At 34.1% G+C, this 25,314-nt stretch overlaps 1 protein-coding gene across 1 annotated transcript; it reads right to left on the reverse strand.

Annotated features, from left to right (window-relative positions):
* Positions 1–2,958: 2,958 nt before the first annotated feature.
* On the reverse strand, positions 2,959–23,113 carry LOC128989933 (protein Star-like). The gene is made up of 6 exons (XM_054412090.1): positions 22,900–23,113; positions 14,394–14,519; positions 12,253–12,440; positions 9,301–9,498; positions 7,629–7,772; positions 2,959–6,974 (listed from the first exon to the last, which is right to left on the reverse strand). The coding sequence occupies exons 2-6, from the start codon at positions 14,497–14,499 to the stop codon at positions 6,753–6,755; spliced, it is 858 nt and encodes a 285-aa protein (XP_054268065.1). The 5' UTR covers positions 14,500–14,519; positions 22,900–23,113; the 3' UTR covers positions 2,959–6,752.
* Positions 23,114–25,314: the final 2,201 nt, after the last annotated feature.

The following is a 25,314-nucleotide window of genomic DNA, read 5'->3' on the forward strand; positions in this document are numbered from 1 at the left end:
GGAGAGAGCAGCTGACTTTGGGTTCACATGTTTTTATGTGGGCCAGTTACCTAAATATGTGCATTCGAGTTTGAGCCTAAATATCTCTGAGATGAATTATCTGATTTTGTTGAAACAAAAATTAAATATAAGCTTGTTTAAATACATTTTACGTGGTAACAATTAAAAAAAATTCTGTTTGCCAGAAAAATGTATACAGTTGAAAGATCCTAAAAAGTACCGGTTTTTAAGAAACTCTGCACTAACACTGAAGTTTAATACCCCCACCGCAGCAAACCTGCCGTCTAAGCGAATTTCCATTTGTCTGAATTAATTTTCAGTTAAATATATTTTAATATCATTAGGTTTAACAAGTACCTAGGTTTGCTGCTACAAGGAAACTAATAAAGTGTGTTTTTGAGTAAAATATTGATAGCTTAGTACAAAATAAATAAATTTTCCAAGTTTGAAAGTTCTTTAAAAAGGTCTAAAGAGAAATCGGAAAATTTTGTGTTTTGAGGGTCAAAAGTGAGAAAAACCAATTTTTACCCCATAAAACCCCCCGTAAAGCCCCGTTCCCATGGTCCGATCGTGCTGGTTCGCGAACTCATTCAAGTTTATCCCGCTTTACACCTTTAAACCAAATTTCATCAAAATCGGACTAAAATTACTCAAGTTATCGCGTTCACGGACGTATATATATATATATAAGTCTATATATATATACATATATAAAAATTTGAACGAATGGTGTTTTTGGCCTCTGGGGACATCAAAATGAAAAAGTAAATCGGTCCCGGGTCTAGGTCTTACCGTGCCACCTACGGTAATAGCTACTTCCCTATAGGGAAATTCGCTAAAATTTAATTGTAAACAAACCGCTGAGCCAATCTTTCTGAAATTTTTATGGCTTATTGGTAGGTATATTATTAACATTTCCATGCATTTTAAATTTTTACTCTCAATAGTTTTTATGCTGCTGTTAATTTAGAGAACGTATGCTAACATGACAACGTTCAAAATACCATCGTGTTTGTCATGACACAAGAAATAACACCAATATGACAAATTTATAATGCGAAACAGATTAATATTTGTAAACAAAAATTTCTCCCGCGACTGGCAGCGGACTGCCTGGTGTTCCCCAGCTGGGCGGAGCGCTTGCGAATCTGTGACATTGCCGATGTGTACCTGGCCACCACACTGACATTGCTTAGGTATTCATTCACGGAAAACTACTGTGAAAATCATTATTTAGTTTGAAATTTGCATAAATTTACTAACAAAATATTCTAATTAACTAGTCATGAAACAAATACATTATTATAAGTTAACTATGGTGGTAGTAAAAATCTACTTTGTGTTACGAGCACCAATCCAATTTCTTTTGTGTTGATTGAGCTTGTTAAAAAATTATAACAGCTAAATGCCAAGTAAATATTTTCCACCAGTATTTATTTAATGGTGTCTTTAATTTGCCACTTAGAAATAAACCACTGAGAGTAGAAATCGGAGCGGTCATAACCCTTTGCGGGAAGTGTTGCGTTAAGCTGGAATATCCGATGAGTAATGGAATGTATACATTTAGCTCCCCTCTTTCTTGAACTAGGGTTGCTATGAGAGATGACTAACCAAGCTTATAACCAGTTTGTCTTAGATTTTTACACTGGTAAAATCTATTCGAAAATGCCTCTCCGCCTCCTCGAAGCAATGTCAGTGTGCTGGCCAGGTACACATCGGCAACGTCGCAGATTTGCACGCGCTCCCGCCTGGCTGGGAGATATCGTACAAACACCAGGTGGCCCGCTGCCAGTCGTGGGAGAAATTTTTGTTATCAAATATAAATCTGTTTAAACAACACTTTTGTTCGCATTATAAATCTGTCATATTGGTGTTATTTTTGTGTCCTGACAAACACGATGGTATTTTGAACAAAATTTTTAGCGTCTTATTAAAGATGTTAGCATACGTTTTCAAAATTAACAGCAGCATATAAACTATTGTGAGTAAAAATTTTAAAATGCATGGAAATGTTAACAATAAACCTACCAATAAGCCATAAAATTTCAGAAAGATTGGCTCAGTGGTTTGTTTACAATTAAATTTTAAACTTCAGTGTTAGTGCAGAGTTTCTTAAAAACCGGTACTTTTTAGATCTTTCAGCTATATACACTTTTCTCGTAAACAAATTTTTTTTAATTGTTACCATGTAAAATGCATCTAAACAAGCTTATATTTAATTTTTGTTTCAACAAAATCGGATAATTCATCTCAGAGATATTTAGGCTCAAACTCGAGTGCGCATATTTATTTCCCCGACAGTAGCTACAAGGACTATTGATGTGAAATACATTGTGGTTCAAAAATAACTGACACAAAATGTTTTACATATGTATGGATAAAAATTACTAAAGTTTTAAGTGATATTCAGTAAATCTATATATGGCCACCGTTTAAGACTCGTGTCAAATCGACATTCGACCTCCCACCAAACATTTCTCAGCATTTCTGCAGTGAAATGTGCAATAGCATATCTTATCAACTTGCAGAGCCTTAAATGGTGGCCCTATTGAGGTTTATTGAATATCGCCAAAAACTTAGTTGAGTTTTTCTATCTGTAGCCTACATATGAAAATGTTGCCATGCAGTTAAAATGTGCTAGTTCTTTATATACCACCCTAAATAAAAGGCCTCAAGCAGTGCATTGCCTCATGAATTTGATTTGATTATACCTAGAAAACGTCTTCTTATCTACCAAAGGGTTAGTTTTTTTGTGTCTATACTTGTGACATTTTGATTTAAGAAATCACTAACACTGTTGAGGGAAAGTATGCCGGGGGGGATCGAATTCACTCCTCTTGGCACAAAGTCCGAGACGCTAGCATCACATCCTGAAGTTAACAGTTCTGGAAAGGTTTTACAAAATAATAAACAAAGTATTTTATCTTTGCTTATACTTTATTTCTTCAATAACTTGTACCATGTTGACAGTATTTTATTGTTTTACACAACCAATAAATGAAATATTGAATCTTATTTTTAATACTGAAACACAACATGGATAAAAAATCAAATACAGAATACATAACTTGAATGTTGATGTATTTAAGTAAGTGTTGATCATTTTTATTAGTTACAGTTAGAAATCTGGAAATTTATAGGGTAAACTATGGACTGTTTTCAAATTCAAACTACCCAATTCTAGTGCTACGCTAGGTTACATTAAGGCTATATGCTCAAAAGAATTTTACTTTTCCCTTAGTAGTAAAAGATTAATATACTAGAGAAAATTTTGCTTACTACAATGTGAAAGCACCGTTACCTTAACATTAATCTCATTAGATCTAGATATGTTACAATAATTCTACGCTTATAATAATTAAAGCTTATAATTTTACTTCCAATAGTAAAGGGCGTTCTAGGAACTCAGCGTGCCTTGAAAATGACACCAATGTGCTTAAAAATAGTTTTCCTCAGGCTTGTCGCACACAAAACTGGCCAAGATCGGAAATAATTAAATACATTTTTACAACATTTCTTGCATTTGTTGATAATGAAACCAAATATTTTGTCTCCGACAAAAGCAACCAAGCTGTCAGAAATCCCTTCTGATGATACAGCTAACCCCAATGAGAGTTTTGGAATTTTTAACATTCTTATTGGACCAAACATGTCAGAACAGAAAATATAAGGCATAAGCCAAAATAATCTTATTGTGTCAGTTGAATACAGTGCGTGGCCAGCCTTTAGAGTGGATATGGACTTTTTAAAAGAGATAATGTGAGATTAAGTCTTTGGTCATGAATCCATCCATTAAATATTGTCATGAAAAATTAAAAGGGTGCTAGATTATAACAGTGTTAAACATAGTGCACAGCACTTAAGCTCTCTCGGTACAATGTTACAAACAAAAACTTTTGTTGGCTGAAAACATATAAACATAAATGCACTTATGAATGAAAACTAATGTAATAACATTAACATACAACTATCACACCTAAAAAACCTGCATCACTTAACTGATAATACCAACATAAAGCTATAAACGTAAAGTTACACAACCGTAGTAAATAAATCTCTACAACTAAGAAACAGTCATGTGTTTTTGATCCTAAGCCTTTGGTAAGTTAACTCAAGTATTTTGATTATTTACAGATACTACTCAAAACTATAATACATTTTCATGATATACAATTTTTTATCACTTTATGTTAGGGATGGAGAGGTTTAGTTCCAGATAGGATTTATTGATTTTCTTCCTAAATTTAGGAATAAGAAAAAGTGTCCTTTACACTTGAGAGAGTACCTTTGGACTAGTTAATAACACACACAGTATGACTTAAGAATTATACTTTAAGATTATGACTTAAGATTTATAAATAAAAATCTCTAACAATTGTCAGGGTAATGAAAATCTGGGATTTTAACAGATTTGTATCATACTGTAACTCTATTTTCTTATTAATTCATTTTGAACAGTTTTCCTCTCAAATGACCAAAAAATTATTTTAAATTAAATTATTATAATTATTAAAATATATTATTAAATAATGAATAGTTATTAAACAATATATTATATTCAGCCTGCAATCTTCGCGTTGATATGCATCAGCCATAAAAAAAAATATTGGTGAATGAATTACAAAAGATTAAGGACTAGAAATCCTTCCCAAATGCCAAGAATGTGCAAGTAATATCATAGACAAAAACAAGAAATATAGACTTTCAGTCGTGCTGCGGTTACCGTGGGTTCTGGGAGTGTCGTGTAGTTACATAGCGCGTACGCAGTAACTACGCGGCACTCCAAGCGGTGTGCGCCAGAACCTATGGTAACTGCAGCACGGCTGACAGTCTATATTTAATTTTTTTTTTCTATGGTAATATCTATGTGTAGGCCAACATGAATCCACCCCCTCTCATCCATCATCTATATGAATAGCTGCTAAAATGGTTGGGAAAAATAACACAACACTGTGATGAAAAAAATAGAAAATACAGATACTTTAAAAATACAACAATAAATACAACAAAAGACTAAGATAATTATTATCTTTTTCAATAAATAAAAAAGCCAAAAGTAGTACTGTACTTTAAAGTACAGTACTTCGGCATAGACAAACACAGAAACATATTTTGAATCAGTCTTCAATCGAAAGTTTCAACTTTCTTATAGTAAGCAACTGCTAAACATCTAAAAAAAAAAACTAAACGCCAAATTTAATTTTCTACTTAAGTAATGAAGTCTGTAATGAAACCTAAAACATAGAGTAATCAAATCAGTAATATTTTAGGGTAGAGTATTAAAACTTGTCTTTTTTTAATAATAAATAAAGTGGACATAACAGATCTTTCAAATTACCAAGAGCCCGACTCGCAAAACTTGATGTATTTCATAACATGTTGAATCATGCCAATGATTTTAATAAAACTCGACAAACCCAAGGGTTTGTTAAAACTTATTAAGGTTTTTTTTCAAGCTCCTGTCACAGCTATAAGATAGCAATTGGAATCTGAGACTCATTATTATGTACCCTACTCCTCAACTACAATTCTATCTGCTTCTTCCCAAGGGACCGATTAGTCTCGTCAAAAGTGTTGAAAAAACAATGTGAAAGAGAATGTACGTTCCCGCTAAGTATGCAGTCTAAGGCAACTTATGGAATTTTAAATTATTAATTAGTACTGGAGAACCGAGTCATGGCTCGGTATAGTTTATTTCAATTGTAAAAGAAAAGCAATATAAAGGAAAAACTTCAGGATAAGCATACTCTCTAAAATGAAAATACTCTTGCATGATTGATTAGCTGAGTGCAGTTAAGTCCGGTTCAAGCGTATACTGTTTACTAAAAAGATTATTGTAATACAATTAACGCTAATACTAATACAACTGAATACAGTTGTTAACTATAAAAAAGAGTGCATTAAAATTGTAAAATCTACCCTTAAATAAGAGTGAAACACTCGCTCTATTTTACCCCTATATTGAGTAATCTTCAGTGTAATATATCTGCTCAATTTACATAGTTACAACTGACGTTTTTCCCTTTGTAATTTGCCTTTTGTAACTGATGTATTTTGTAATTTGCTAGTAGGCCTATACTTTAGATATCAGCTGCTGTCTGTTGTTTTATATTTAGAGTTAAGTGGAGGAGATGGTTGCTTGTCCTCAACCGCATGAGTTTTGAAATGTACTGTTACTGTGCATCAACTACTTCTGAAAATCAAGAGTATAACAAATTAGTAAAAAACTTTATATTTTAGGTGCAAATTTGTCAACAAATAAAATATAAAACTCCTCTTAATGCAAATCTTTACTTCCAAAGTGTCCTGAACCTGGAACCAAACACCTTATAACTTAGAAACGGTATTGCAATGTGAGACAGTTTTGTTGAATAATAAACAAGCTTATAAGTAGTATCACTGTTTAAGAATAGAGAAGCGGTACCTAAGTCTATATACAACAAGTTGGTCAATAAACCATACGTAGAATAGAGCACTATTCTATATAATGGATATCCGAAAGTACATCTTGCATTTATAGTTGACCGTAATAAAGGCATCCAAAGGGAAAATGTTTTTACTATTATTGGTTTATTACAATTAAAACTTGTATATTTTATGGTCATGAGATTATTACGTGAATATCTAAACCTTTTATTTATGGACATTGGTTAACCATATGAGTTATCATACCGAGGTTTACAGCTTTAGGTTAATCAGCTGTGGGATCAATCCTGACTCTACTCGTCCAAACTCAATCGGATTCGTTAAGATCACTGGTTTACGCGTAGAGCTGAACAGCCGGAATAGCCACGAGCACAAACAAACACCCAGCGGTTGTTGATGGAAGCGTAACGATGCAGTTTGTAGCCGTGAACGCTCAGCAGCCGCATGAGTCTTACGAGAAGAGCGTTGCCGTACTGTCGGTCATCAGGTGGATTCAGCACACTGATCACTTTGATACGTACTCGTGAGAATGGCAATGTTTTCAATACCTGCGAACAACAGTAAATGTTATAAAAACTACTGCATATCCATGTACCAATGTATACCCTTTTACTATAGAAAGAAGTAGACATCTCATTTTCATAAAGTTTTATCCAATATTACAATTAGAATCTATTTAGTTGAATTGACATCAGGTTGGATACTAACACCAACCCCGACCCAATGAAATTTCACCAAACATCAAGAGTTAAAATGTTTGCGATCGGGACTTTCATCAGGCATACATTTGGAAAGAGCATTAAGGCCGTTTTATGGGTGGGCTGCTTCAAAAAATAATTCTGGGGGTATGGAATACTAAATATTAGTGGCGTGTCGGTGCCTGAAAACATTTAAGTGAGTACTATTGGTTCTGGGGAAAAATACCGGTAGAGATCACAGCAATATTGTGAAATGTGATAATTTCCTACGATCATGACTCTCTTGGTTACAGACGACGTAAAAGAAACAACCAACAGAACACTGCTAATGGATGGACGCTAAGCTATAGGATTTGAGCCATTATTCCGTATTTCCCAGTCCCATAAGTTTGTGTACAATTTTCCTACAACTCCTGGTTTCCTGGTCAGCTGGATATCCTTAAAGACCATACCTTGAATATAAAATAATGTTGGAAAAACTAATATTTTTACTCAATCACTAACCTGCAGTTCAGCTTTCTCAGCTTTCAGACTAAGAAAGTCTACAGTTGTGGCATTATAGGCCAACAACAAGGAGTAGAGAGGGAAACAGTGTACTTTGGTCAACTGACTCTCGGAAATATTCTTGGCAACTTCTCGGAAAGACACCTGCAACAATTACTTACATTTCAACAACAAATTGTTTTTAAATTACTGTCTCTAGTTAAAGGAGTTAAGAAAAGGCCAATTGGACGATTAGGATTATTATGTACAAGGATAGGGATCAGAGTGTTATCAGAGTGTGTCATGTGTTTTATGTGTAATCAAGGCTAATCTGGACTCTATCCACCAGGTAAGCTAGCTGATCCCTATCCTTGTACATAATAATCCTAATTGTCTCTAGTTAAAAATATCTTTCCTACAGTTACTTGACAAAGTGGGCTTTCTTGTACCGATTATAGCACGCAAAGTAGCTAACTACTGCATTCCCTTACTTTTGCCGCTCTATTATTTATCAGCACTCCAGTATTCCAACCAACAACACAAAAAAGTGAGCTTATATTAGGCAATTAATATGTGTATGCTTGGAAATAATTTCGCATCTCTTAAAGATACTACCACTACAATCAGATGCTGCAGCGTTTCCCCTTTCATTAAACTTGGATTTAACCTAACCTAAAAACTTATTGTATAGTGTTTGAAAGACTTCATATTTTGTTGTCGTGTTTCCGGACCAATTGATTGAAAAATAAATAAAAGGTTAAAACCTGATTGTCTCCTTGTGGTCCAAAGTTTGCCCCAGTGGATTACGTAAAAATTTACGTAAATTACGTAAATTTCGGCACAAGCGCCATTGTGGGATCCGTATAAGAACTGATAACTAAACTTCCCTGAAGAGGTGCGTAGAAAGTTCACAACACATGAACACAGGTGCTTGAGCCGAAATGTACAAAATCCACTAGGACAAACTGTGGACCACAAGGCGACAATCAGGTATTTTAAACTTTTATTTATTTGTTTTAAACACTAATCATTTATATGCTTATACAGTAGTAACTGAAGGAAAAATATAATGTGTAACGTGAATGCAAAGTGCCTTTACTGCACTCGAGAAATTTTACACACTCACCTGGGCCTCTCATGTGCAGCCAAGTGCCACTTTGCCCACTAGTTCCACAAATAACTATTCTTTTAAACAACTAAAAATATGGTTGAATAAGATGAACAACAGAGTAACTGGGCTAATATGGAATCTATTTAAACATTAGTAACTTAGTATCCTTATTTCAAATGTAAAACTATTAATTAATGATACCTTATTTCCACACTTAAGTTAAATGAATATGTTTTTGACTATATTAAAGTTTAGAATTATAGAAATTTGTGGTTTTTAGAACATTGCCAGGTATATTTAAACTACAAAATTTCAACATGTGTTTTTGAGCGAGTCTATGGCTCGATCACCACTACGACAACAGACTAGAAATTCATGATTATATTGTGGGTTTGTGTCTCAATACCTTCACTAAAATCTATCAGTGCAGTTTACTTTAGTACAGTAACAGCTCACCTATTTAGCTATTATTTGTCATTTAACGCAATCCTAGTACTATAAAAATGAGTTAATTAAATCTTGCATCCTGCAACACAAGCCCTCATAAAAATTGATCCTTGTATTTTTTGTTTAGAATCCTACCTGTTTAGGGTTGGGTGTAGGACTAAGACAAACGTTGGCTGCGTACGAACGTGTGCGGTTGCGCGACAACAACAATCGGAAGTCCTGGGGGTCTGGTTGTATCAATAACCCCCTCCAGTGTAGCGTGCGCTCCAACCACTCCGTTTCAGATGTGCTGTTGTGTCGGTACGCTCCACCTTCTACAAATACTCCACCTTTCTGAAAAAAAAAAACAAGATTTGTAGACAGTTGAAGACTCCAAGGAATCATTTTTATTTTACTGAATATCATGGTTTGAGAAATTTTCATTTCTAAGCGCAACTTAAATCTGATGGGTAAATGCAATTTTTAGCTTTGTACACAATAGGCCTAGTGTATTAAAAAAATAAAAATTGAAGATGTCTGTTTTTGCACTAGTCAAAGTCAATTGTATTTTATTCTGCACTATAGATTCACAAAATTTAGGCGATTTGAGGGGAAATCGTCCCACCACTACTTTTTTTGCTTTTGTTACAGCTGATTGACGTTTTGGCAAAGTCAGCTACAGTATTACAATATTGCTTTAAGCGTAGGATCAAGTGGAGGTTCTTCCCCTTAAACCGCCTAAATTTTGTGGACGGAGTATTACACACTATCCATACATCTGTTGACGCCATTCTGTACTCTATGTGTACATAATGAATAAAGAAAATTTTGATTTGATTTGTATATAATCAACAGGACAAACTTCTATCTTAAATACTACTTAATACTACCTAAATAATAATTAAAACAACTTAATACAGTGAACTTAAAACAGAGTATGGACAAAGGCAATATACATTTATTTTTCTTTCTAGGTTGCTGACCTGTCTACATTTAAAATTACAAACCAAGGGTTGGAAATACCTTTTGTTCTTGTTTAAAAAATTTACTGCGGACGTTTTCCATTTAAGATTAGTAAAACAAGAGTTTCAATATATTTCTGATCCTGACTTCAGGAGAGAAAGATTTAAAATTAAGAGACTAAATTATCAAATTATAAAAATTCCTTTGTTTTGATGTTTAATATTACTAATTAAGTTTTTTAAGTACTTAATACTGTATTGACAAAGTCCTGTCATTTGATGACATGTACATTAGGTTAATAAATAAATAAATGAAAATAAAAATAAATAGTACACATGAGAAATGCTGGGAAAAATAATACAGTAGAAAGTTTATAATTCAGATATCAAATATCCAGACTTTCAATAATTTGGATGTGTCTCTAGCACGATATAAATATTCAAACTGCCATTTAACCCTAGCAGTGGCCAACGATCACGGGACGGTCGTTCGCCGTTGATGCTTAGAATGGCCACAATCCTAAGGGATGGTAAGGGCCGAAATTATTTTAACGGTAAAAAAAAAAACGCTTATAATCAACTCAGATGAGAACAATATATATATCATTCGAAAGATCACATTCTGAACTTTCATTTTATTACATAAACAAACCCTGTAGCAGGTATATAACAATGTCACAATGATTAGAAATTAAATGAATTTTTGGCGCGGCATGACTTTTGTAGCCAACACTTGGGAACTGGCAAAACACAACTTGTTTGGCATTACCCTGTTCGGGTAAATTTCGTCTTGGAATGTTGCGGGTGGTACCACTGGATAGCCATTGATTTAATCTTCATTGTGGTAGTGATATTTAGAAGGAAATATTGATTGGGCAACCGGTACAATTTTATGAAAACAGCTGTTTTCGAAATTTATGAGAAATGACCTATAGTCGCTAGACGATTGTACGGAAATTACAAATTACATACAGTATAGGTTATTATTACTAGTCATATAATATGTCATTTTGAAGAGTAATAAATGTAGCTTGTGATAGTGGCAGACCTGCTCTCAGGGTTATTTCCGTTTTCTCTCAGGAAGATGACGAAAGTGCTTCACTACTGTCAAGGTGTAATACACAAAGTGCCTTGTATTCGCCATTGCGTGTTGTTGCCAGTGAGTTTTCGCTCTGGTGTCATCCGTGATTTAATACTAAATTTGTTATTATTTTGTATTGTTAGAGAAATATGTGTGTATATATAACAGTAATTTTCATGCATTTTATTATGCATGAATATTTACTGAATAGTGTGAAATTGTGTTTATAAAAGGTTGTATTTTTCTTGCGGTTGTATTTTCCGGGTTTCCGTTTATTTTTATTACATTATTATGCCCCTAACACGTAAAAACAAAAATTTTATCCAACGTGTTATACATTTTTATGTAGGTAATTGAATACACTACAAGATGATTATTTTGGTTTGAAGTAAAAACATTTGTTACAAAAGTTTTATACTAAATACTATGATTTTTCTTTCACAAAATCGCTAAAATATAAAAACATTTTATTTATAAATAAAAAAATATTTTTACCATAAACTTTATGACTTTTTTGGATTCCTTACTTCATTAGCTTTACAAACATGTATATATCATTACACATATATTATATAACTTTTTACAATACAAACTCACCTTTGTACGGATTTCAATTTTTTCGGTTCTCCGTTTGTTATTATATTTCGCCCTAACAACTTATAAAAAAAATGTCCTAACATATTATAAATGTAGGAAATTATAATATGTTATAGATGTAGGGAATTAGATTGTCTACAAAATTTATAAAATAAATTCCCATAAAAAATTTGTAGAAAAAAATTTACCTAGGCTGCTTTTGAGTTTTAAAAAAATTCTTATTTTTTCACTTTTACAAAAAAATAAACTGTCTATATCATTATTATATTATCATAACTATACTATTTCTAGATTCTCCTGTTCTTTCCAAACAAAATGAATATGACGTTGGCTAGATACTTGTACGGTTGAATTTTTATGAGTTTTCAAAAAAAGGTCTGCAAAATGGGTTGGCCATTCCTACTTCTAACATTGGCCACTGCTAGGGTTAAACAAATTAAAAAAAAACAACTATCCGTCAGTGTATACCTTCCAGCTGAAAAGTTCCCCAAGTTCAGGAATCGCTTCCACATCAACATTCACACGTTTACCATGACTCTTCGGAGGAGGTCGAAGGTGCTTTTCTCTTATAAATGATATTAACTGCGGATCTTCTTGGGCTACATTTTGAAAATCAGCTTCAAGACTTAAATTGAGCATCCGGTGATATCTTCGAGCTGTAAATGCAAAAAAGTTTAGATTGTGAAACTAAAAAACTTACTTGGCATTATATTCATAAGCCAAGGTAAGGACTTTAGAATATCTGTTAGAAAATGATTTCAAAAGAATGTTTCTCCTACTAGTATATAGATTTCTATTAAGTTGTGTCATTAGTAACACAAAACACGAGTTTGATCTAACCCTTCATTCATTTTAAATTAAAAGTAAACGACTGAGATGGGCAGGCCATGTAAAGAGGAGAGAAGATATTCTTAACAATTAAAAGATATAATTGTTATTGTTATAGCCGTTGTAATAATATAGTATCCATGGACCACTTGGATAACCAAAAATAAGGTGGGAAGACGAAGTAATGAAATACTAAGATCCACATTGCAGGAGGCAGGTGATATAAGAGATTGGAGGCAATTGATACCAAGGCCAAAAACCTTCTTTGAGGTTTCAGTGGCCTTGGAGATAAGGTAATTAAAAGTTATTTTAAATTCAATAATTTATAAATCAAAATACTTTTTAAACATGCCACGTTTTTATAGACACTAAAAAGTAGAAAATAATTTATAAATATGTTGAGAGAATAAATACTTGTAAGATTTAAAACGAAAAACGTGGGGTGCATGCTAATTTACAATTAACTTCACCTATTGAACTAGTATGATCTATTGCAGGGAACTTTGTTTAAATTGATATCAAAATTTGTAAGAAAGCGAAATAATAAATACAAGTCCATAGGGCGTAGCCCAAGGGAAATGTGAAAATTAAATTATTAAATAAAATAATTACTAAAAGGGTACTTTGGTAACTATGTTTTTTATTTTTATTATATTAGTAGCCCTAAACATGCAAGAAAATAATAATGAAAATTAAATTATATAATATTGTATTATCATCCATTTGTAAGCTATGTTCCTAGTTTCAAGTCTCCAGCTTATCGGGAAGTTAATATAAAATTGATTCCAAAATTTTTACCGGACAAGAAAGCGAGCTAATAAAAACGTTTAAAAAACAACATTTGAGGACCTAATTTGGAAAAGTAACTGTGATAATAGAACAAGTGGCAATACTTGTTTGTGTGGAGCATTTCCTTCAGAGTCTTTAACTATAAACCGGTCAAGATTTTTTGTCAAAAAGCACTCAAGAATTTATAATAATCCAAGAAGTAAGTGAAATTTGTTATAATATTGTGGGAGTACACAACCAAGTCATTGAGTGAAACATAGCTAGTTTTCACTTCCAGGCATGACCAACAGAGCGTGATGCAAGATAATGAGAATTTCTCAACTCATCGACTTATTAAGTGAGCAATGGTACAAGTTGTGGACAAAACATTCCCTTCGTAATGACTCATTAAAATGCTTTCAGAGCCGGCTTCTAAAAATATTCCTTTTTACATCACCATTCAAGTATAGAATCATGGTGGAAGGAAAAAACATAGGTGTGCTATTCCCGTCATATTCTGACGTCACTTGGATTGCAATGCAAACAAAAGACCACCTGATTGTAACTGTCAAATTAGTATGTATTTGTTTTGATTTGATTGTTATTGTTTTTTATAAAAACACACATTATAAAAACAATAAGAACCAAATCAAAACAAATATATGTACTAATTTGACAGTTAGAATCAGGTGATCTTTTGTTTGCAATCCGAGTGACGTCAGAATATAATGGGAATAGCACACCTATGTTTTTTCCTTCCACCATGGTATAGAATAATGTTATAGATATGGAGAATATTTTGTAAGAAATTATATGGTTGGCAAAATGTGTGTGTAGGCCTACATGCATGATAGGATATGGGTACCTAACAAATAATTTACATTTAGGTGTCCATCAATGTGGTCACTTAAGTACAACAAAGTTATTAACAGCTTGTAATAACCGTTCATTGAAGAAATTAAATTAATTAAAATCGCAAAAGCGTGATTTTGAAATAAAACAGAGTTACTCACATCTCATGTCAGTCGAGCAAACTAGTATTGTCATAACAATTGTGAACGTGGCAAAAAAGACACAGAGTGGCAGAAATTTTTGGGCTGAGATTCTCTTCGCTGCCATTCTTGTAGCATTATATACCTCTGAAACATTTAGTTAAATATTTATTCAGCGATAGGCCAATTATCAACCAACATCAACATTTCTTCAACATACACAGTGAGACATTTCATTGAAGAGCCTGCAATAATATATTATCAGATGAAATAAAGGGCGGTCCTAGACATATACTTTGGGGGGGGGGGGTATGGGGGTTGGAATACCCCCCAGCAATGAAGGGGGTCCGGGAACAATTTGGAAATAACGTGCTAAAAGAGTGGTTTTTAAACATTGAACATTCACGGTGGCTATCACCATGTCAGAGTTAAAACTATTTACATTTATTTGCCTAGGCCCTGTTTCAGGAGTAGGCAGCCTGGACCTCGGCCTACTAAGATCATTTGAGAAATCTAAGTTACACTTGTTTTGTGAATCTTTCAGAATAAAAAAGGCTGTTCATATTTTCGCAGAAGCCCTTAATATTTTCTTGCATTGAATCTTATACCTGTTTGATATAGTTTCTGTAGCAATTCACAGTGAGCTGTTTACATTGGGTCCGTACACGACAGAATACCAAAGTCATGAGAAAACCAACAAGGAAATGTAGATTTACCAAGACATTTAGTGGAGTAAATAGTTTTATAAGGGAGCTTAGCCTGGAACAAAAGGCCGTAAATGACGATTCCATGTCCTCAACACAACTCAGTGATGGATACTCCCAATTCTGTAGATTATTGAATATTTCTTCCTTGTTGTAGTCTAGCTTGTATGTTATGTTTCTTGGCCGTAACCTACCCGGGCATTTAACTTTATTTAAATTCATTCTTAAGCCCCTGAGCTGTGGATATAATTGTAAGAATATATTACTTACGTCAATCAGCTCATTGAGTCGTGAGTTTCACCTCAGTACATGTTTCGACACATTGTCATCATCAGCTGAGTTAGTACTTGTGAAGGTTTTATTCACCAGATGGCTTCGTCATGTTGAATAAATTAACACGTAACATGTAACACGAATACGACACGACACATATACATTTATAACACGTAAAACTTGAAGACATGCAGGCCTGCTTGAACAAAACATACGGTCACGCCGCGGGTCGGGGACATACTGACTATTTGTTTATCCAGGCTTATCATTGTTATCTCGGAGGCAGTGGACAGCTGTTTCTTTGGTAGGAATGATAGACAATAGGACAATAGGAATGATAGCTAGGGCAAATGGTTATGTTGACAGTTTAGTGGACAGACTTATCACCAAACATAAGAACAAACGAGAAAATAACATTGAAACTTGTCAACTAAACCGTGAAAATAAGGCCAAATATGTATGTATTGAATACAGTCACACCATACAACACACGTTGAACAAATCTATGAAAAATAACAACTTAAGCCTAGTATTCAACACTAAGAATAAAACAAAAAACTTGCTGAATTACAAAACGCCAAATGTAGAAACGAATACTAATAACAAAACTGGTGTCTATAAATTAAAATGTGCTGACTGCCCGAGCATATATATAGGCCAAACTGGTCGCGGGTTTAACACACGGTTTAAAGAACACAGACCCAACCCTAGGACGAACAAACAGAAGTCAGCATTCAGCCAACATATAATCGACTACAACTCATTCGGAACAATAGAAAACAGTCTAGAAATACTCCACATTTGTGAAAAAGGCAGAAAATTGGACACGTTAGAAGAATATGAAATCTACAGAGCTCATAAAAATAATGACGCAAAGGAAGTTGTTCTAAACGAAAAAACTAAATTTCAGCTCCAACTCAATATTCAACTCTATCATTCCTACCAAAGAAACAGCTGTCCACTGCCTCCGAGATAACAATGATAAGCCTGGATAAACAAATAGTCAGTCTGTCCCCGACCCGCGGCATGACCGTATGTTTTGTTCAAGCAGGCCTGCATGTCTTCAAGTTTTACGTGTTATAAATGTATATGTGTCGTGTCGTATTCGTGTTACATGTTACGTGTTAATTTATTCAACATGACGAAGCCATCTGGTGAATAAAACCTTCACAAGTACTAACTCAGCTGATGATGACAATGTGTCGTAACATGTACTGAGGTGAAACTCACGACTCAATGAGCTAATTGACGTAAGTAATATATTCTTACATTTAACTTTGATGTCAAGGGAAGGGTGATGTGATTCAACCGGGACCAAAGGATCCAAGGCCTGAGTAGGTATCCTCAACATGCTCCAAAGATGAGAAAACCAGATCCAGTAATACTCCACGGTCGTTTTAGATGTCATTAAATTGCTGAAGTCCAAAAAATTTAGCTAAATTGAGAATGGGAACAGAAGTTGGATCAAAAATAGTATTGTCAGTATCATCCCATATAGTATCTGGTAAGTTGAAATCTCCAACCAGAAGATTGGGACCATTTGAGCCATTTGAAAGCATAATTTTTCACATACAGAACCAAACTTTGTTTGGAGGAAGATACACAGCACGAAGGAGCAGATAGGATTTTGATAATTCTATAAGTGTAAAATACCATTCAACAGACTGTAATTGGGGGAAAATCTCCCTGTTAACCAATCTATTACTTATAGCGGTAAGAATTCCACCACTCCTCAGCTTTTGGGAAGTCCCTTCAGATCGGTCACATCAATAAACAGTAAAGTCAGTGAATCCCAGCTCAGCATCACTTATCTCAGGTAGTAAATTGGGTTTCACTAAAACAATTATATTATAATCATGGGTTATTACAAAAAGTTTAACTGATTCAATTTACTTCTCAGTCCATTTACATTCTGGAAGTAGATATTTAATTTCGACATCATTTCAGACTTTGCACATCTTTTTTTTAAGAACCATTCACAATGTTTGGAGCTCCATTGATGCATTTGATGGTTAGACTTTCTTCTCCCTTTTTCTGACGTTCTTCCAGCTCATTCTTAAGGTATTCACGTTCCTTTACTGTGCGATCTCTTCCTATAGACAGACTCTCATATGCAGCATCAAGAGTGACAACGTCCTGTGAGTAACTTATGTTGAATATTTTTGCATCATTAGCTGATCCAAACACAACTTTAAGAGGGTGAACCTTGCCACGTACGAACTTCCCAAGCCTATATGATCTTATCCGATCAGTATCAAAATTAACATCCAATTCCAAGACTATATTTTTAACATGATGGATGTCTTGGTCTTTCCTTTCCTTTGGGATTGGATCTTTTTCTTTTTTTCCTTTGCACCAGTGGGTTCCTTCAAATTGTATACTAGAAATTAGCACCTCGCTGAGATCTGTCATTAAGCTCCCCAACGAGACATTCCGTGTTAGTATGACCACCAGCAGTACTCATAGTATTTAAACTCTCCTCCAGGGCAGAAATCCTAGCCTCAGAGGCAGCATGACTAAGCTCAAGAGCAGAAATCTTAACACTGAAGATCCTTGATGCCCTCACGTTAGGTACAATATCGTCATTCTTGAGTGAATCGACTTTCTTAATTAAGCTGATCCATCTTCCCAGTGAGTTTAGCGATTTGAGTTATTAACTGAACCATAGGACCTTCTAGAGGTAAACTCCCACCGGTCACGTCGTTAAAGCTAGGCCTAGGCATGCGTGTTACGTGTTTTAAATGTTTTTACTTTCTCCCCCTATACCATAGTATATGGAGAAAGTATTGTTTTTGTCAAAATTTTCGAGTTTGAGTGGATATATTCGTTTTGGGTCCCCCTGGACCCAAAAAAGTGGTTTTCGAAGTGATGTCTGTGTGTGTGTGTGTGTGTGTGTCTGGATGTGTACAGAGCTAGAGACCACACCTGTGGTCCGATTTCGATGAAATTTGGTATGTAGGTTCTAATCCATGGTATCTCCAGGCGTTTTTTTCATTTTTTTGAAATTTTGATTTTTAATGGGGATTTTCCCATAAAAACCGGAAAAATCGGATTTTCTCAAAAATGGCCCAAACGATTTTGATAAAAACTTAGTATGTTGTAGCCCTTTAAATTCTGAATAAAATAACACAAATCCCATATCTGTAAAAATTACGGTTCAAAAGTTATGGTCAAATATGTTATTTTCCCATTAAAAACCCCATAAAATAACAAAAAATAGGATTTTAGAAAAAAAACCCGGCTTTGATGTAACATAGTATGTTATAGCCCTTACAGTTTTGATAGTTTTTTTAATTTTTTAGAATTTATTATTTTTAATGGGGATTTTCCCATAAAACCCCATAAAATAACGGAAAAATATGATTTTCCCAAAAATGGCCCGAACGATTTTCATAAAAAATTGAGTATGTTGTAGTCCTTTATATTCTGAACAAAATGGTACAAATCCCATTTCTGTAAAAATTACGGTTCAAAAGTTATTGTAAATTATGTCATTTTCCCATAAAACCCCCATAAAATAACAGAAAAATCGGATTTTCCCAAAAATGGCCCGAACGATTTTGATAAAAATTTAGCATGTTATAGTCCTTTAAATTCTGAACAAAATTGTACAAATCCCATTTGCGTATATTTACCCTCACCACTTACACATGATAAAGGTTGTTGACAAACTTATGGGAGAAAGTATGTGTCAGAATGCTGATACCGTTTATTTATGTTATGTAAATATTTGTGAACTTTGAATAAAATACCTTTGGAAAAACCCTGAAGAATACTCCATTGTAAGCCGAAACTATGTTACACAACCACTTGGATTATCAACATGACAGGTATTTAAACCACTTTAATAATAACTTAAAAAACCCTGGCTTGAGAACCAACTCCTTTAATTTAAATGTATTTTGCAATGTCTTTAAACACAGTGTTTTAACTTATGTTAAGTTAGGAGTAATTGGACTAGTGATAGTCTGGAAATAACATAAACTAACAAAGTAACACAATTTATTGTCTTATCTAACTTAACCTAAACTTTACCTTGGCCTACCTTAATGATCGAACCTACCTTCAACGGACTTGAACTTAATGCAGTTACGAATTCGCATAAGTCAAAGAACAACCTAGCATTAATTAATATAGGCCTAAAATCAATTAGGCTATGAAAAATTAATATTTGCATAACTGTAGTCCGTCCGTTTGGCTATGATACCCAGCGGATTAGGAACCTTCTCGGAACTCAACTCACCCTCTCGACCCGCTCGTCGGGCTGGCCGGAGGCAAACAATGACTCACCCACTGGCGCAGTTCCACAGATCTGTAACTTTTTTTAAGTTAAAATAAATTGTTCTTTATAAATTTGAGTTCTACATTAAATTCCAAAAATAACACGATGTGGATACTTAATATCTACGATCTGAAAGTATTACAATTACTCTATATCGTCACCAGCTTTGTCAAACTTTCAGATCGTAGATATTATGTATCCACATCGTGTAATTTTTGGAATTTAATGTAGAACTCAAATAACAATTTATTTTAACTTAAAATTTAAAAAAAGTTACATATCTGTGGGACTGTGACAGTAGGAAGGTAAACTTTTTATCAACGGCCAGCCTGGCGAGCGGGTCTGAAGGGTGAGTCGAGTTCCGAGAAGGTTCCTAATTCGCTGGGTATCATAGCCAAACGGACGGACTATAGCACAGTGAACGATTTGGAAATTTTATGCAGGAGATGGTGACCAAGAGAACCATAGTAATTTATATATTATTAGAAACTAGATTTTTACCTGAAACAGTGGTGTAAAATTGATCTGCTGTCACAAAAACTTATTAGACTACGATTGTTTGAATTTTATTACTGTGCCTCTTGTCTGCTGGTCTACTGTGAATTGACTTAGTTTAACATAAACATTAGAACGATTGAAAGGATCTTAGGGAAGAAAAAGAAACCTAAGATGACAAACATTAAGTTTATACAAAAAGGACAAAGAGGTAGAGGCATTTGTAAATTCAACTAAGGGTTGATTATGAACTACTTAATCAGTTCTTATTTAAACATGTGAGGTAGGTAGGTTGGGTGTTATATGGATTCCTGACTGTATTACCTAAGTGTTTTGAAGTTAAGTTAAATTAGAAAGGTAATAAAATAAAAAAAACGACATAAAAAATAAATTATAAAAATTATTATTTGTCGAATTTACCTATATATCACTTTTTTAAGAAGTGCACAAACAGCCTGTAGATAACATCAATCAAAAACTTGATTCATTTAATAACCTAAACATTATCTTCCCCAATCTAACCTAACTTCAAAGGACTTAAGTTAATACAGTCACGAATCAGCATAACAACTTTATAAAAAACAAATCTTAAGCTGTTTGAGAAGTTTGTTGGGTTGCGTTAGGTTAGAATTAGTGTCAATTTTTTGTTTATTCATTTTATCAAAACTGCCACAACACTATTACCATAAGTTAATAGGATATAACAGTTACATGGTCAAAACCTAACCTAAGCCACTCGGTGAAGGGAAGAAAAGAACAAAATTAATTCCTACTTCATTTTTTCATAATCCCGTTCAGATCCAGATTAAATATGTCGGTCCTAGAGGTGTTTAATATTTAATCTTAATTAGGAAATTTCAATCAAATATTTCATATATCCTACTTAAATTAAGGAATTAATTGTGGATATTTATAGACATGCACTGTGGATGTTAACTTATATTACCTGGTGTGGATTAACATCAGCACTAGTAAGTACTACGACTACCGTATCCGCAGTACTAGGCCTATACTGATAATTAGACCAATTTGTTAATACCAAGGCAAAAATATGGTTTGGATTCCACTATAATCTCTAGGTCCCTTTGTGTTAGCGGTATGAGCTATTATCTTAATTAACATCTGTGTCTTAAGCTCGGGTCACACTCGGGCTCCTCGCCAGCCTAATGTGACACGTGCTTAAGGAATATGTCGGCCTTAGTCACTAACAAGACTACAAGATCGCACCACTCATCTCAATTCATACTAGGCTTAAAATACCTACTTTGTATAGTCAACATTTCAAAGAAATAGTAGCCTAACTTACCTGCCTAAGTGTGGGTTGTGAGGGTAACTTAATATTCACTTTAAACTGGCATAAAACTTAATCAATCAATAATGTGACTTGGGCTTTTAAAATACTTCAGTGTAAATATTAAGTGCAGATTCAACGTTCCTAATACAACATTGAAATAAAATTCAAACAATCGTAACTAAGTTAATCAATTCAGTTTTTGTGACCACAAAACAATTTTTGCACATTGTTTTCAGGTAAAAATCTAGTTTCTAATGATATATGAATGAAAACCAAGGTTCTCTTCGTTACCATCTCCTGCATAATTACAAAAGGGAAACAAAACAATTTCTAGGCTATCATCACTGTCATCATCTTAGGCCTACTTACTTTGATACTTGTATTCTTAATCCTTGACTGACGATTGTCAGATAGATTGTGTCGTCTTTTAAGTATTAAAAGACTTTTTAGCGAATTTCCCTATAGGGAAAATAGCTATTACCGTAGGTGGCACGGTAAGACCTAGGCCCGGGACCGATTTACTTTTTCATTTTGATGTCCCCAGAGGTCAAAAACACTATTCATTCAAATTTATATATATATATATATAAATATATATATATGAAAAATAGAATAATAGGGCTAACTATACCAATATAAATAAAGATTTTAAACATTAATAAACTTAAGTTAAACTTAGTACCCAAGTAAAACTATTTATTAACTTAATAAATAATTTTACTTGGGTACTAAGTTTGTTACCTAATGTTTAATCTTTATTTATATATATATACACGTCCGTGAACGCGATAACTTGAGTAATTTTTGTCCGATTTTGATAAAATTTGGTTTGAAGGTGTAAGGCGGGATAAACTTGAATGAGTTCGCGAACCAGCATGATCGGACCATGGGAGCAGTGTTTTGCAGGGGCTTTTATGAAGTAAAAAATGGTTTTTCTCATTTTTGACCCTCAAAACACAAAATTTCTCAATTTCTCTCTAGAAGAAGCTCTGTTAAAGAGCTTAAAAAACAAATAATTTAGTAGCCTATATCAAAGTGTTTTTGTACGGTTATTGGTACCTAACGGAGAAACTTCCAAAAATTTTAAATTTTAAATTTAAAATTCCGATGTTAACTTATTCTTATGGAGAATATTGTAAAATGATGTAGTTTGCTTGTTTATTGATATATTTGGATTAAACTTGGCCAATTTATTTATCTTTTACTAAGCTATTAATATTTTACTAAAAAAACTCGTTTAATTAGTTAGCAGCAAACCTAGGTACTCGTTAAACCTAATGTTATTTAAATAGATTTGATCGAAAATCAGTTCAGACAAATGGAAATTCGCTTAGTCAGCAGGTATGCTGCAGCGGGGGTATTTTTAATACACATCATCATCATCATCGCTAAGTTAGGCCTAGGCCTAAGCTTATGAACTTAGAAATTAAGTTGGGGTAGGCCTAAATAGCCTAGGCCTACCAACTTAAGTAGGCCTACCTGATTATATGACGAAACCAGAAGTTAATCCATTAATCAGAAAGGTGGGACTTTTCCAAATAACCTATAAATTGGAAAAAACTGTTCGTGCTTTCATCACCTACAATATTAAATAGCACACATCTTCATCAGTACATCGTCAAACAATAATGGCACAAGACTAGCATTTTAGCATTCTAGCGTTCTAGTTCTAGCAGAAGCAGATAGAAGTAGCAGTAGCGTGGTTGTGGAAGCCAATGTATCCAATAGCTTAGCTACTAGCAGACAACTAGACTCAACTTTTAACTGCCGAGTTTGAGTGACTCGCAGTCCAGAGCGAGTCCGAGTTTCGTTCCCATCCTATTTTCGGGTCTGACTTACGGGAGGTATTAATGAGGAATTGATGACATGTTAATTTAGATCAAAATTCCTCCGTGAACAGCGCGGAGTAGAGAGCCCTTTGGCGGGTCGAGTCAAGGCCCCACTAGAAAAACGTTTTTTTCTAGTGGGGCCTTGGTCGAGTTCCTGCAATGCTCAAGAGACGCTCCGTTAATGACGTCATCGTTTCCCATATTCCAGCTTTCCAAGATTACTTCAGATCATCTGCAACTGCACTGACTGTGACGATGTTCGTAGTGGTTGTCGTCTGTCTTTGCAAATCAAAGCCGAAGTGTCAAATCGCCAAAGTTGGAGGTCCGTGAAGTTGGCGTACCCATATTAGCGTATCCACTTTTGATCATACCAATCGTTAGTTCATCGTTAGTTCTCGATAGTTCCCAATTTTTTTCGTTAGTTCTCAAAAAATAAAAAAAGTTATAGCCGATTATAAGTGGGTACGCTAACTTCACACTTCCGGGTTCTAAAACGCGCCGTTTTCTGAGGAGAAATGTTTACATCTATATATCAATCGTTAGTTCTTCGTTAGTCCTCGATAGTTCCCAAATTTTTTCGTTAGTTCTCAAAAAATAAAAAAGTTATGAGGCATACAAAGTGGGTACGCTAACTTCACAATTGTACAATTTCCAGCGGGAACAGTTTTTTTTACTATAAATGCCTATATCTATATACCAATCGTTAGTTCTTCGTTAGTTCTCGATAGTTCTCCAATATTTACGTTAGTTCTCAAAAAATAAAAAAGTTACGAGGCATACAAAGTGGGTACGCTAACTTCACAACTATACAATTTCCAGCGGGCACCGTTTTCTGACTATAAATGCTTATATCTATACACCAATCGTTAGTTCTTCGTTAATTCTCGATAGTTCTCCAATATTTACGTTAGTTCTCAAAAAATAAAAAAAGTTACGAAGCATAAAAAGTGGGTACGCCAACTTCACAATTATAGAATTTCCAGCGGGCACAGTTTTTTTTACTATAAATGCCTATATCTATATACCAATCGTTAGTTCTCGGTAGTTCCCAAATTTTTTTGTTAGTTCTCAAAAAATAAAAAAGTTACGAGGCATACAAAGTGGGTACACTAACTTCACAACTATACAATTTCCAGCGGGCACCGTTTTCAGACTATAAATGCTTATATCTATACACCAATCGTTAGTTCTTCGTTAGTTCTCGATAGTTCTCAAAAACTTACACTCATCAACTATTCTTTCAAACATTCACAGCATCGTTCTTAAACAGTTTATAAATACGTTCAAAATTAAATGTCGTGTTAGATTATTAATATATACCGAGAATAAATATTTTTATCTCATGTTAAATTAGTTATAATAAAATAATTATTTAAAATTAATTTAATGATTTGCAAAAAGGGGGTTTTATTCAGGTTCCATGCCTATAGCCGGCTCCAGACTGTACCCACGCCAAGTACACAACAGCAACTCGCCAAATCGCGAGTAGTAGGTATGACAGCAAATGCTCGTGCTCGTGTTTTCCGCTCATTGCCGATATTTTTGCTAGATAAGAGTGATTTTCAGATTTTCAACTTTTCCTAAGCCATGTCAAACGCCATTTGAAGTTCTTCCGTCAACAAAATAAGCTGTCTCCAGACATGCGCCACTCCCAAAGCACGACATATTTGCCGTTCGGCGAACTAAATGTCTTGTTATTTGCCGATTAACGAGTAAAACGTGTACACACATGTTTTGTTTGCCCAGCAGATGTTCGTTACGGGAATGGCAAAAATATACGTTCACTTTGATATGTGCAAAAATACCGGCAATGAACGGAAAACACGAGCATTTGCTGTCATACTACTCGCGATTCGCAATTCTATAATTATGAAGTTGGCATAACCACTTTCTATGCCTTGTAACTTTTTAATTTTTGAGAACTAACGTAAATATTGGAGAACTATCGAGATCTAACGAAGAACTAACGATTGGTATATAGATATAGGTATTTATAGTAAAAAAACTGTGCCCGCTGGAAATTGTATAATTGTGAAGTTAGCGTACCCACTTTGTATGCCTCGTA

Source organism: Macrosteles quadrilineatus, unplaced genomic scaffold (assembly GCF_028750875.1).
Source record: "Macrosteles quadrilineatus isolate MER2022 unplaced genomic scaffold, UCM_ALF_1.0 Scaffold_1__1_contigs__length_201487025, whole genome shotgun sequence".
NCBI lineage: Eukaryota > Metazoa > Arthropoda > Insecta > Hemiptera > Cicadellidae > Macrosteles > Macrosteles quadrilineatus.

Bases quoted from the DNA above. Each gene is read 5' to 3' on its own strand.
- LOC128989933 (XM_054412090.1), bottom strand. From the start codon at position 14,499: ATGGCAGCGAAGAGAATCTCAGCCCAAAAATTTCTGCCACTCTGTGTC. The intron at 7,773-9,300 runs GTAGGATTCTAA...TAATTGTTGCAG, and splicing joins CTACACCCAACCCTAAACAG to GTGTCTTTCCGAGAAGTTGC. The intron at 6,975-7,628 runs GTTAGTGATTGA...TGTTGTTCGCAG, and splicing joins CTGAGAAAGCTGAACTGCAG to GTATTGAAAACATTGCCATT.